The sequence below is a fragment of the Gigantopelta aegis genome, chromosome 3, assembly GCF_016097555.1.
Source record: "Gigantopelta aegis isolate Gae_Host chromosome 3, Gae_host_genome, whole genome shotgun sequence".
In the NCBI taxonomy this organism is placed as follows: domain Eukaryota; kingdom Metazoa; phylum Mollusca; class Gastropoda; order Neomphalida; family Peltospiridae; genus Gigantopelta; species Gigantopelta aegis.
In genome coordinates this window covers 66,141,389-66,155,466 of record NC_054701.1, presented here as the reverse complement: position 1 = coordinate 66,155,466, position 14,078 = coordinate 66,141,389, and the positions used below count along the sequence as shown (strand labels likewise).

Below are 14,078 nucleotides of genomic sequence, written 5' to 3'. Positions count from 1 at the left end.
GTGGAAGGATAATTTTACATGCTAATAAATATTTAAGTTTTACACTCATCTTTTTCCATTTTATAAAGGGTTTATTAATTTTTTAATGGGTTCCTTTCGTTCAAAAACATCCTTTTAAATTAATTGTGCAAGGCCATAGTATTATGTTCCAAGAATATTGGCAGTCTTAGCCCAGTTTTTCCATTTGCTTGGTTTATGAAGCAGAGACAAAAAAATTATTTTATTTTATATAAGATGTTAAACCTGTTTTTCCAGTGCTAAAACTATTTTTGTGGAATTTGTTGTGGCAAAGATGAGTAAGTAAGGCAAGAAACAATTTTAAAGTGATGAATGTTTATGGCTGTAAAATTATTGTAGCAGTTACACTCACCCATTCATTTGTTTACAAATACTGCACAAACTTGCCGTTAAAGATTTAAGATATCATATTGTACAAACATCCTGGAGAATAATGACATATTATGTACATTTACTATTTGACAATGTGTATTTTTCAGTGGACCATTGGGAAATATGCACCCCGGTTTAATGGCTTTCAGCAACATGATTCTCAGGAACTTCTCAGCTTTCTACTTGATGGCCTTCATGAAGACTTGAACCGGTTAGTTTTTGTAATTCACACAGTCGTACTTTTTAATATTATGTCAGTGCTTAAAAAACTTTCAGACATGTGAGAGCTACGCGGAAATGCGCTTTTCCATTTTGTCTTTAAAAAAACAAAAACGTGATCTTTAATACTGTTGACCACACACGGTTCTTTACATTTTTTCATGGTTTCAGGTTTATGATGTGTGCCTTATATTACAAGTTATAAACAGTTTAGATTTGTTAGCATTAAATGCAATTTTTGGCAGTTCCAGGAGTTGCAAACAACAATTTTTCTTCAGGGTGCCTTGAGCAGCCCCTGGATCCCGGCCACAATAAGCTTTTTTGTTCCAGCCCCTCTCACATCCCTGAACTGTGAAAGTGTAGACATAGGTCTTTAATAAAGCCTTGAGATTTTAATGTCATGGCAATATCATAAAAACTGCATGCATGTGATTTCATTAAAGATTTGAAACTAGGCTGTAAAGTTGTGTAAGCATGGGCCCCGTTACGTAAAGAAATCTGAAGGTGTTATGGTTTTGTGTCATTGTTTAATGCATTTAGATGTATTCATCTAAGCTCTTATAAATTTTGAATACTGTGAGATAGTTTTAACAAATGACATGTTACACTTAAGTGTTGAATATGTATAGATCAGTGTGGAATTTCAGCACTAAAGAGTTTTATGGCATGCAGTCTTTGCCATGAGAATATTCAAGGCGAGCTGAAGACCACTCTCCAGAAATTGTGCTTGGCAAGCAATCACATGTATTAAATAAAATTGATTGCAAGTCGATCAATTTTCCTCTTTACTAAAACATTCAGGAGAGTGTGTAGTGGAGTGCAAGAATTGAAGTGATCACTTGTCTCTGTTGGCAAACACTGTGGCATAGATGAACAGAAGGCGTGCATTATAATTGATTTTTAAAAATTGTTCTATTATATTGATGCTAACGAGATGTTTTTATTGCCTAGGGTCCATGACAAACCGTATGTGGAACTGAAAGACAGTGATATGCGGCCTGACGAAGAGGTGGCAAGAGAGGTAATTGGTTTGTCGCAAGGCTTTTGTATTAACTGATCTCTCTCTCTTTTATGATTATAATTACAATAATTAGAACAATTTAATAATAATTCATATAACATACTCTGTAAAATGACTATTGACTTGTTTCACAATAATGGGCTATTTCTCGTTCCAACCAGTGCACCACAGCTGGAATATTAAAGGCTGTGGTATGTGCTATCCTGTCTGTTTAATAAATAAATCCTCAGTACAATACAATCATACCAAATAGTACATTCAGAATTATATTACTTATTATGTTTAAACCATTTTGTTTGAGACTTAGAACTGTTTGGATATTTGTATTTTTGCACAGTTCTTTACACTGTGTTTTAATTTAACTGTTGAATTTTTATATTGATGTTGATCATCAAATTGTTTTTGCATTTACCATAGTTTGACACCCAATAGCCGATGTATTTTTCGTGCTGGGGTGTCGTTAAACATTCATTCATTCATTTTTTTTTTTTAAGAACTGTTTGCATTGTTGTAAAATGTATTGTTTTGCAGCATATATCAGTAAATATATCTGGTTGTTTTTCTTGTCTTTTTCAGGCCTGGGATAATCATTTGTTGAGGAACCAGTCTGTGATTGTCGATCTCTTCCACGGACAACTCAAGTCCAAGGTGAAGTGTCAGGAATGTGGCCACGTCAGTGTGCGCTTCGACCCCTTTACATACCTCTCTCTACCTCTACCCATGGACAGCTGTATACACTTGGAAGTTATAGGTCAGATATTCTTCAGATACTTGTGGTGGTTTCAAAAATATTGTGGGTTTCCTCTGGAGACTGGGTCAGAATTATTCAATGTTTCACGTCCATTAGCCAATAATGAATTAAATAGTAATAAAGATATTTTAAAAGATTTTAAAATACTATTAAGTAAAAAAATATTTTTTTACCATAATTAATATCGTAAACATATTAACAAGGCTTAGATCTTAGATTTCTTATATAGATTTCTTGAAAATGTTTAGAAAATTTAAATAATTTTTCTTTGTAATAAATTGCAAGATGGAATGCAACTTTCACCATTTTATAGTTAATACATTGTGCATGTGTGACAATTTTTGTTTCACTTTTTTACTGTATTACATTAACTCTGAACACTACAAAGTTAAAACATGTCACAGATCTGTTATTTGTTTCATCATAAGATTAATAAACTCCAGTCAACTATAAATAAAATAATTAGGCACAAAACTAATGATCTGGAATATATGATATTAAAATATATTCTATAATTATCATGTTATCCTTTCACACAGTGAATCGTCTTGCTGGTTCTGTGCCCACGAAGTACGGTCTGCGACTGAGCATGGATGAGAAGTACCGGGCTCTCAAGAAGGAGCTCAGCCTGTTGTCCGGCATCCCTGCCGATGATCTTCTCTTTGTCGAGGTGCTCGGGCCCATTGTTAAGGTGAGAGGAGATAGGTTAATAACATAATATTGAGTGAGGTCGTTGCTATGGCATACCATCAGATTGCCACTTAAAGGAACATCAGTCGTGTATTGATGCAGATGCTCCATGGTTTTATGAAACTCTCTATAGTCTGATTGTTGTGCTAGCATTAAATGAATAAGATGGTGGAAACATGGTGTTTGCAACAAAATATACATAGTGATTGCAATCATGGATTGATACTGTTATTTTGTGGCATTGAGCTTGATAACTGAATGATATTGGTTTGCACTTAGATTTCTTGTGCTAATACCAGTAACATGAATAACTTGAATACTTACATAGTCTCATGGTCACTTGTAACACAGCAACAGTTTCTTGACGGCATATCTGAACTGTTTGTTCATGAATGAGTATACGATGGGATTGGCGGCACTGTGCAGGAAATAGGAGTAGAAGAGAAAGAGGTTGTCATCTGGGATGACGTCGCACGACATCAGGAACGTGGGGCAGTAGGATATAAAGTATATCACTGTGACAACAAACAGCACCTTGGCTGTCTTGATGTGAGCTCTGTGTCGTCCGAGGTTTGATGTCTGGTGATAAATTACCTTTTCTGTGGTTTCTCTCACGGACTTGTTCTCATCATCCTGGTGTTCAGCATTTCTGGTCTGAGAGTTTTCAACTGATGAAGAACTGGAGCCATCTGCTTTGTCTTCAGGAATTGGATTTAATTTGCGATCATGTGATTTGGAAATTGTATAAAGACTGTGCTTGGCTTTGCCTTGGTGTAAGGACATGGCATTGTCACCGAGATTATTTCTCTTGCAAGAATCTAGTTCGATGATGAAGAGCTCTTGGGGTTTATTCTGTGACTGTTCATCTTTACCATGAGCATTTGTCTTTGTCTTGTTTTCTCTGGAACCTTGCTGTTTATTGTTTATTGGACTCTGTATGGTCTTTGAAAATCTGTGTCCTGGGTTGTTTTCATTGGCATCCTTTTTAGACTTATTGCATCTCTGGTTATTTTCACTGGGATCCTGCATTGTCTTTTGATGTCTCTGCTTGTCTTCAGCTGGGTAGATCTTCTTTTGATATGTCGACTTGACTTCAGCTGGGTAGATCTTCTTTTGTCTAAATGAATTCCACTTGTGGCTCTGTTTGTACACTTTTATGAACACCATAATATAGAGAGTTATAACAGTCAAGAGAATCACAGACATCAGTGCTGTTACAAACTTCCAGTAATCATCCAGCACCTTGGGTGTGATCATAAGAAAGTTGGGCATGCATAAACCTAAATATTTTGTTACTCCATCCGATTCCCTCTGATAAACTCCAACAGCCATCATGGGAAGAATTCCAAGACCAGTACTGCAAACCAAGATAGAAACTGCTGAAAATCTAAGAAACAACTTTGACCTATGTCTGTAAGACTTCACGCAGATGAGAAAATATCGGTCAAATGCAGTCGCCATCAGGATAAAGGCAGACATGGGGACTGTTGTCATTCGAATGAACTCCCATACTTTGCAGACCGTATCCAACTTAAATGGGTACGACCAGTTTTTGATCAGAACTCCTGGAATTGCCACCGTTAAGATAATGAGATCTGTGACAGCCAGAGCTATGATGAGATGAGTGGAAGTCTGTTTGATGGCACTGACACAGGATACGGCAATCACAATACTGTTCCCCACACACCCAACAACAAACAGGAGACTGAGGACCACAGTGAGGATGATCAGTTGTTTCATGTCGTCTTGACGGAGGAAGGCAAACAGATCTTCTAGGTCACCATCCTCGGTTACATTGGTGGACAGAGCCTCATTGAGATATTCCTGGTCGTCCATCAGGGAATGTTCAAAGATGGTGATGGGTATATGAGAATTAGAATTAGTACATCAAATTAATATTTCTCCAGGCCTCAAAATTTAATATTTTATATGAAAAATTTACCGGTACTCGTTTCCCTGCCAGTGATCATCAGAAGCTGGGTTTTTTTCCATAATCATAGTAATGGTGGATTATATTACACGATAGGAAATCCAGAGGCTTATTGTCTGCACTTTTATGAGTGAATATTGTAAATGAAGCTTGATTCTGGCTTGATAGGTGAATGTCCTTGAAGAATTCAAGATTTTAGTGTAGTTAAAATAATTTTCCTGTCATTGTTTTTCTAATAAAAAGCTCATAATAACACATACTTTTTTGAAAGACCCTGCCAAGTTTTCTAGATTATTTTTTTCCAGTGTCTTTTACACTTCAGATCTACATTTATTGTTGATCTGTTGCTGGAACATTCATGAATTGTTAGAGATACAGCTTTCCATTTGTCAAAGAAACCTGAAATGTGAGCACAGGCAGTGATTCACAGTGAAATTGTATCTGTGTTTAGTCCCAACTACCAAGACCAGAGGTAACAACTATGTACTCACCTCTGAAAGCAGCATTTGTCTACACTAGAGCTGAATTCATGACTGGTTTTTATTAACGGTTTGGTATTAGCTAGTTATCAGTTGTTTGTCCAAGAACACTGATTGATGTGTTTGTTTACATAATAACCATTTGTAGCAATGGAAAATCAATGCACATTTCATCACTGTTGCTTTTGTTTTGTGTTTTAAAATCTCTGTACTGGTTGTGTTCAGATGGCTAGTGATAGTATTTGACATTCTGCTGCAGATTGGCATTTTCCTCAGCTTAACACTTAGATTGCAGTTCTCCATTTGTCGACTTAATGCTCTTATTTAGTGATTTATGACTGGATGTTTATCAGTTGTCACTGGCAGTAATTGCCTTGATCAAGAATTAATTGAAATAGTTCTATATCCAAGTGGAGAATTGATGGTTTTGGTTGTTGCTTTCCATCTGCAGGTTTCAGTTAATGCTTTCATTATTAATTTTTATGGTGATAATGGTCCATTGGAGCAGGATTAGGTATCTCAGTGGCATCTCAACTTGCCTGAGGTGCAGTCATTTGTGATCGTCTTCTATGGACTTTGATTTTATTCCAGTTCCAACCAGTGCCCCATAACAAGTATATCGAAAGCCATGGTTTATACTGTCCCGTCTTATGGAAAAGTACATTTTAAAAATCTCTTGCTGCCTTCTCAGTAGAAGTCTTTTGGGGAGTAGCAGGTTTCCTCGCTTTCTCTATCTTGACTAAGTGTTGAAATATTTAAAACAAATTAGTCACCAAATAGCTGTACTACGGTCGACAACAGTCACTTTTTGTACCTTTTTTTGGCTTCATACACAATAAATAAACATATTCAATGGTAATTTGTTGATATGATATATTTGACAAAAGGTACTTTTTATTTGTTTCTTCTTTTAAAACTTAAACTTAATATTTTGTCCAGAATAATGAAAAATCAAACTGTATCAACCTATAAACTGTTTTCTGCCATTAATATTATCTGGAGGTAATAAAATCCCCTTTTTACGATTAATGTGCTCGGCAGCTCTGAATAGATTTTAAAAAAAAAAAAAAAAAAGTTCTTTTTGCTTAATATTTAAGTGGTTTCTTTGAACAATTCAAAAGACTTGATTGTATTTTGTTTTCAATAGGTTTTGGAACCAACATTTATTTTGATAGTAGCAGATTTAGAAGATATACAGTATAAATCCTTTGACTAATATGATTTTAACTGAATTGCAGACGCTCCCTCAGGATAATCAAAAGATTCGCACTCTGCTTGGTGGAACACTGTATGCCTATGAGCTGCCACCTACCCCAGAAATCAAATCTCTGTCCGCAGAAGAAGAACATTCCAGTAGAGTTAGCAAGGAAAGCATCGGGCTGAGTGAGATTCAGAGAGGTTTAACGTCAAGTGAGAACAGTCTTTAACCTTTTGTTGGACAAACGTTAGCCAGATGTTTGTTTTAATCTTGCATGTTCTTAAGTAGTCATTCATTCATTCATTCATTCATTCATTCAATCATTTATTTATTTGTTCATTCATTCATTCATCAATTAATCCATTCATATTTTGTTTCATTTATTCATCCAATCTTCTTTCCATCTATTCATCTATCGACCTATTCATCTACTTAACGCTCCCTCAACCTATTTGTTAATTGATTCATTAATTTCTTCTTCTTTCATTCATTCAATCATTCATTCATCAATTAATTAATATTTTCCATTTATTCATCCAATCTTCTTTCCATCTATTCATCTATCAACCTATTCATCTACTTATCCCTCTCTCAACCTATTTGTTAATTGATTCATTAATTTCTTCTTCTTTTAATTCATCCGTATAAGAACAGATTCATTACAATATTCCATGTTTAAACTATGTGTTGACGAGAAACATAAGAAAGATGACACATTTTTGTATTGCCTTTACTTTTCTTATGGCTGTGGTAACAGCTACAGTGTCGGCTTTTGCATTAAAGTTTCACGTTTAGAGGAGTTTCTCACAAACTATAAGTCCTAGATCAATGAAACTCGGTTTGTAGTTGTACCTATGGGTGTTCATCACAGTGCACCAAAAACAATTACAGGGCTCGAAATAGCAGCATGTTGAAAACGAAAAACAGTCAAAGTTTTTAGACCTAGCAGGTGGAAAACAAGATTCACCTGCTAAAATTACCAAAATATCGCAGGTCATTTTTCCAGAGACAAATGTATGTACGATCATCTCGTCTTCTATTTAGCTGAGGCTGAGCTCTTGAGTCTGCTATATTTTAATTTTATAATGCTCTAAAACACATCTCGGAGGTCCAAATTCTCCACACACTGTCCCAAACCCACCATCCACCCCGTGCTGTGTTATTTCCAGCAGGACATATTTTTTCCTTAGCAGGACATATTTTCTTGTGGCCTGCTGTTTAAAAACAATAACAGCAGGACATATTTTACTTCCTATTTCGAGGCTTGAATTGTAGTAGGCGAGACATTGAATTCTGCACAAACCATGTTTAAAATGTAAGTAAATTCATGTTAAATGTTTGTCGTCGTCAGAGCGCAGTCAGATGTGCAGTCCGGCCAATGGCAGTATTCCGAACGGTGTTCCACCGCAGCTGGAAGTGTCTCCTGCTGAAACCGACTCTCCCTCCCACTCGCGTAGTCCGAGCAACCCGGGAACCATCGCAGACACCTTGTCCAAATCGGTGGACAACAATCTCTTCAACGGATTTGTTATTGGAGTCCATCGCAAAATGGTATGGGAATGCTGGGTTTTGAAGCAAAAATTATATTTTCTAGTTACTAACCTGTTTGGCTTGGGCCCAACTTCTCCTTCCTCTCTTTCTTCTCTCCCCCCCCCCCCCCCCCCCCCCCCCCCCTTAGGGCTAAGATTTTTTTTTTTATTATTGATAATTAAATTATTTATTTTTTCTGATTTGAAATGCCTGCTCAAAATTTGCGACCGAAGATTATTAATAAATTAATTAATTTCAGGCTATATTATGGTAAAGTTAAAACAAAATAAAAAAATTGGACATATGCTTTAAAAATTATAAATAAAATTATTAAAGTCCCCTCCCTCTTTTTTGTTTTAGAATTCTAAATTGTCCATTTGTATTCTGTCCTGGACCAGGCCAGTGGCTATCCAGAGACAGACATGCCCAAAACCTTAGCGGTACATGGGCATGTTAAAGGTACTCTCTCTAGTTACTTTATCATGTGATTAAAAAAAAAAAAAAAAAAAAAATCTTTTACTTTTTCAAATGGTATCTTATTTGTTAAAAACTAGAATATAAGTTAGTATGAAAAATTTTTTTTCAGGTTTTGATGGATGTCTATTTTCTGTCGTCTCAAAAGACTCGACCGAGTTTGTTTGGCACCCCTATCATTATCCCCTGCCAGGAGACGACAACCAACCAGGAACTGTATCAGTTCGTCTGGCTGCAGGTCTCCCGGCTAGTCAGTCCCTTACCACCATCAGAAAGCAAGGCAGCCAACCATGCACAAGACTGGTTTGTATATAATGTTAAACTGCTTTTTCTTCTTCTTTAAAGTGTCACACAGTTTTAATCTATCATATGACTGCAAGTGTGTTAAGCTTCTGTTATGTACCCCCTCCCTATTCGTCTGTCTTAGGTGGTGATCCTTATTAATCTAGGCTATAGCCTTTGACCAATTCATCTCGAGTGACCCTACCAGGAGCACAGTAGTTATCATATTGTGGCACCAGTAAAACAATTTATTGGTGCTCCCAGTGGGGTCTGCCCAGAACCTGGGGGAAAGACTTGTCATTTATCCCGACACGGGGGTGGGACATAGCCCAGTGATAAAGCGGTCGGTTTAGGGTCGATCCCCATCAGTGGCCCCATTGGGCTATTTCTTGTTCCAGCCTGTGGTGTAACAAAAGCCATGGTATGTACTATTATGTTATCCTTTCACACAGTGGGGGCGGGACGTAGCTCAGTGGTACAGCTCTCACCTGATGTGCGATCGATCTAGGATCGATTCCCGTTCCAGCCAGTGCTCCACAACTGGTGTAACAAAGGCCATGGTATGTACTATCCAGTCTGGGATGGTGCATATAAAAGATCCCTTGTTGCTAATCGAAAAAAGTAGCCTATGAATTGGCGACAGCGGGTTTCCTCTCTCTATATCTGTGTGGTCCTTAACCATATGTCTGACACCATATAACCGTAAATAACATGTGTTGAGTGCGTTGTTAAATAAAACATTTTCCTTCCTTATCCAGAGACAGTACACATTTACAAAAATTGACATTAGAATTATATTTTTATTCTCCTTTCTGTGATTTTTTATGTGATGTTTTTTGCTCTTTGTTTTTTCAGTGATGACAGTTTAGGATACGAGTATCCCTTTACACTAAAGGCCGTACAAAAGGATGGTTTTACATGTGCATCATGCCCATGGTACAGGTATGTGTTGTGTTTATTAACTAAATCTACTTGTGGATAATTTCCATTTTGAGTTTATGAACCTTAATTGAAACAGGAATACAATCTGGGTTTCTTTATGAGTCAATTGTTGTTTCATATTATACATTCTATGCTCCCACCACTGAATGGTCCAGAGAAAATGGTGTGTTACATTTGTCTGTCCATTCAATTTGGAAATTTCCACATGCACAGCACAATTGTATAATAATTTAATATTATGGTGATTTATTTAGTGTTAAATGTGTTGTATTGTGTTAGCAGCATCATAGAATTTGGCCTGTTTGCAGGTTTTGCCGAGGCTGTAAGGTGGAATGCAGTACTGATCTCTTTAACTTCGGTGGATCTTTCCTGGCAATCGACTGGGAGCCAACCGCGCTTCACCTTCGGTACCAGACAACACAGGAGAGGGTAAGAACTTAAATTACTCACCATTAGTACATGTGTTAACAGTTCATTTTGTAGTCTTCACACTTTATTGTGATTGTGGGATTTTGACATTGTTTTTGGTGCATTTTCATTAAATTTGCGTTAGGTAATGATTTCATATATATACAGTATCCCAAAACCTTACTTTCATGCAGTCTTGACCCCCCCCCCTTCCACCCCAAAAAAATGAAAAAAGAACGATAAAAAGGAAAGAAAAGAAGATTATAATAAGACTTATGTTATCCAAATCAGTATGAAAGAAATAAACTTGAGAGTTTACAAAATAAATAAGTAAATAAATGAAATATAATAATAATAATGACATATGTCACAAGCAAGTTAAACTGTTTTTTAACACAAGCTTACACAAACGGAAACCTAGATTAGATTGATTATGTTTCTTGTGGATGTCTTGGTATGACACGTAGAATACTCAATGATGTTAGTTAAACTGTAATGTTGCAGTTTTTCGAGGAGCACCCGAGCGTGGAAGAGAGTAGAAGGAAGCAGACAGAACCGATAGATCTTGACACGTGTCTGCAGGCATTTACCAAGGAAGAAGACTTGGATGAGGATGATCTCTACTTCTGCTCCAAGTGCAAGAAACACTGTTTGGCAAACAAGAAACTGGACATCTGGCGTCTGCCTCCAATACTGGTGAGTCGGCCATTTTCTCTTTTATTGCCAATGGTTGTTTTCATACAGTTTAATGTATTCTGTTACTTTAATCAGAGCTTTATGATTATATATCAAAGGATGTCGCATATATAATTCTGTTCATGTGACGATATTTTCAAAATCATAGGTGACCAAAATCTGTTACCTGAATTACAGTTGCATAACCAGTTTAGTTACCTAACCCTAATACACTTGTGTTAAAGTTTGCATGAAATAGTTTGCCCTGCTGTCTAGGATAATGCATGTAAAAGCTTCCTTGCTGCTAGTTGTGAGTTCAGCTGCTTTGGTTCATCAGTACAAGACTGCTGTGCCGCGGTGCAATGTGTCGTAGAATCGATTACTCTTCATGGACTTGGTGGGATGTGGGGTTTTTTTCTCATTGCATTGAGTGCTCCACAACTGATATGTCATATGTATTGTCCTGTATATGAGAAAGTACCAATAAAAGACCAAGTGTCGAAATAAATATATGTTAGACAAACTTGACATTGATTTTCAAAGTTTAATAAAAAAAAACTGATAGACATGATACAAGCAACCAAAGATCATGACGCCATGGGAAGGGGATTACTCTGTCCGAAACAGTATCTCTGGGAATTCACCTGAAACATGTACACAGGCATATGTGTGACATCGTGGTGGGCATAATGTCAGTATCGGTTATGACCACAGGAGCCCTGATGACAGCTTGACAATTGTGACGCTTGGACGCAATCAAACATTGCACAACACGTTGTGGAATGTTCTGCCACTCATGCTGCAGTGCTGTAAGAAGTTGTGGAAGTGTCTGGGGTGGTGGATTCCTCCGGCGCACACACTGATCCAGTGCATCCCATAGATGTTCTACTGGGTTTAAATTTGGCGAATGGGCACGCCAAGGTAATGTCTGGATGTTGTGGCACTGCACAAACTCCTGACTAACACATGCAACATGTGGTCTGGTATTGTCATGCTGAAACATTCCACCATTGATGTTCATGTGCGGAATGACGTGATGCTGCTGGATCTTGTCTCAATATCTGATGCCCATCAATGCACCTGCCACATGCACAAGAGCCGTCTTACCACCATGATGGGATTCCTGCCCACACCACGACACTACCACCACCAAAACAGTTGACTTGTTGCACGCAGTTTGGAGCATAACGTTCCCCTCAACGTCTATGAACACATATGCGTCTATCAGCACATGGCAGGAGAAAACAAAACTCATCTGAGAACAAAACAGTCCTCCACCTGGCACGTGTCCGTCTCACCCTCTGCTGACACCACTGCAGACGCTCCGCTAAGTGATGTGGGGTCAAAACGTTACGTCGCACTGGTCTTCTAGGGAAAATTCCTGCCTCCTTCAGCTGATAAACGAACTGTCTGGTTAGAAATTCTGCATAGTCCAGGGATTTGTGTCACTGTGGTGGTTGCTGTTGTGGTTCGATTTTGAATATGACGCACCTGGATGTATCGATCTTGAGCGGTGGTGGTTACTCTGGGATGATCTGACCTTGGCTTGTCATTAACACTTTGAGTGGTGTTGTACCATGCCCATAAAGCAGAGACGCCAAAGTGCATTGCCACAGCTTGTTGAGTTGCCCCTGCTTGCAATCTTCCAATGGCATTATTGCATTGAGCTGACGTCAATCTTGGCATTATTGCGTTACCTACAGTATTGTTATGCAGTCTGTTTGAATCACTGCTGATGTGGCCTTTTATGCCCCACCAATGGAGAGTTTGGCATACAAAGTTACAGCAAAGTTACAGAACTTCTTGATGCACATGCTTCTCTGAGGATTTCGCTTTTGCGTTTCAGTACAAATGTTGACTAGGCTACGTTTATGTGAATCAAACATGTTTTATAATGTTTTTGCATCACCATTCACTCACTTACTTGATTGTCTTTACGATGTCTTTGATTTTGTCAAAATAATCTGATAGCATTATTTTTACCAATGTCGAGTTTTTTTGGTTTAAGAGTATAATATGATGAGGTGTTGTTGAACAAATATTCTTTTTCTTTCCTTTGATATGGACAATAGCAATAATTTAGCCATGTCTGTCACCTTTTTTTTATTTGCTTCTGTTATAATTCTTTTCAGATAATTAATTTGAAGCGATTCCAGTTTTTGAATGGCCGGTGGGTGAAATCTCATAAAATTGTGAAATTTCCTATTAAAGACTTTGACCCCACCCATTACTTAGCCCCACGGTCATCACCAAAGGAAACAACAGATGTGTGTGGAGAACCGGGTCAAGACTTGTGTTCTGAAAATGAGAGTTCCTTGAAGCATAATGAATCTGATGGTGTGTCTGAAGGTAATGTACACGTAGTCTCAATAACTATGTTCGACTTGTTTAAATGTATGTACAAAATAAAATGTACCGGTAGTTGTTTTAAATGACTTTATTTTAATAACTTTACCAGTAACTTTGTCTGTATCAGTGCATACACAGTTTCAGTAGACAGTAGACCAAACTATTTTTTGTTTATTTAGGCCATGAGTCAAACTTATGGAAAAAATGTTTTACGGTGACCACATAAAATAGTTTGTCACCATCAAAAGTGTGATGTCAATAGCTATTTTATATCAAAGGCATGCAATAGCATGCTGTCATGCTTAAAGTTAGGTGGATAACTTGTACCATTTTTGTTTTAGTGTTACTGTATATAAAGAATTGCTATCACTGAGAATGTTATTTTGATAATGTGCATTCATTATTTAAGTTGATTGATTATTATAAATTCCTTATTTAAAACTGTCCTGTGGATTTATGATCATTCAACAAAAAATAAAACAGAACAAACAGAAAATCATTTTGTACTTAACATTACATAGTGACAACCTGAAGGATATGCAGTGTGCTATTTCTGCTTGTGAGGACTTCACTGGGATTTTGACATGAAGTACAGGTTACTTTGACTGAATATCAATTTCAGTTAGCTCCTGCTAAGGTTGCTGAAGCGTGCAACAGTTTTAATTTCATCATTCTATACAATTACCCAGCCAGGTCTTCCTGACAACATGGACCCATAGTTTCGAAGCTGTCTTAGAGCT

The 14,078-nt window shown here is 37.3% G+C and overlaps 1 protein-coding gene across 1 annotated transcript in view; it reads left to right on the top strand.

Moving 5' to 3' along the window:
• The window catches only part of LOC121368506 (ubiquitin carboxyl-terminal hydrolase 32-like), a 47,477-nt gene that overhangs the window by 26,718 nt on the left and 6,681 nt on the right, over positions 1-14,078 (top strand). Inside the window, exons 21-31 of the mRNA XM_041493242.1 lie at positions 498-601; positions 1,561-1,630; positions 2,207-2,381; positions 2,921-3,072; positions 6,719-6,890; positions 8,030-8,229; positions 8,795-8,985; positions 9,820-9,906; positions 10,215-10,335; positions 10,819-11,010; positions 13,122-13,338. Of these exons, the coding sequence (XP_041349176.1) occupies positions 498-601; positions 1,561-1,630; positions 2,207-2,381; positions 2,921-3,072; positions 6,719-6,890; positions 8,030-8,229; positions 8,795-8,985; positions 9,820-9,906; positions 10,215-10,335; positions 10,819-11,010; positions 13,122-13,338 (1,681 nt within the window). The remainder of the gene's footprint in view (positions 1-497; positions 602-1,560; positions 1,631-2,206; positions 2,382-2,920; positions 3,073-6,718; positions 6,891-8,029; positions 8,230-8,794; positions 8,986-9,819; positions 9,907-10,214; positions 10,336-10,818; positions 11,011-13,121; positions 13,339-14,078) is intronic.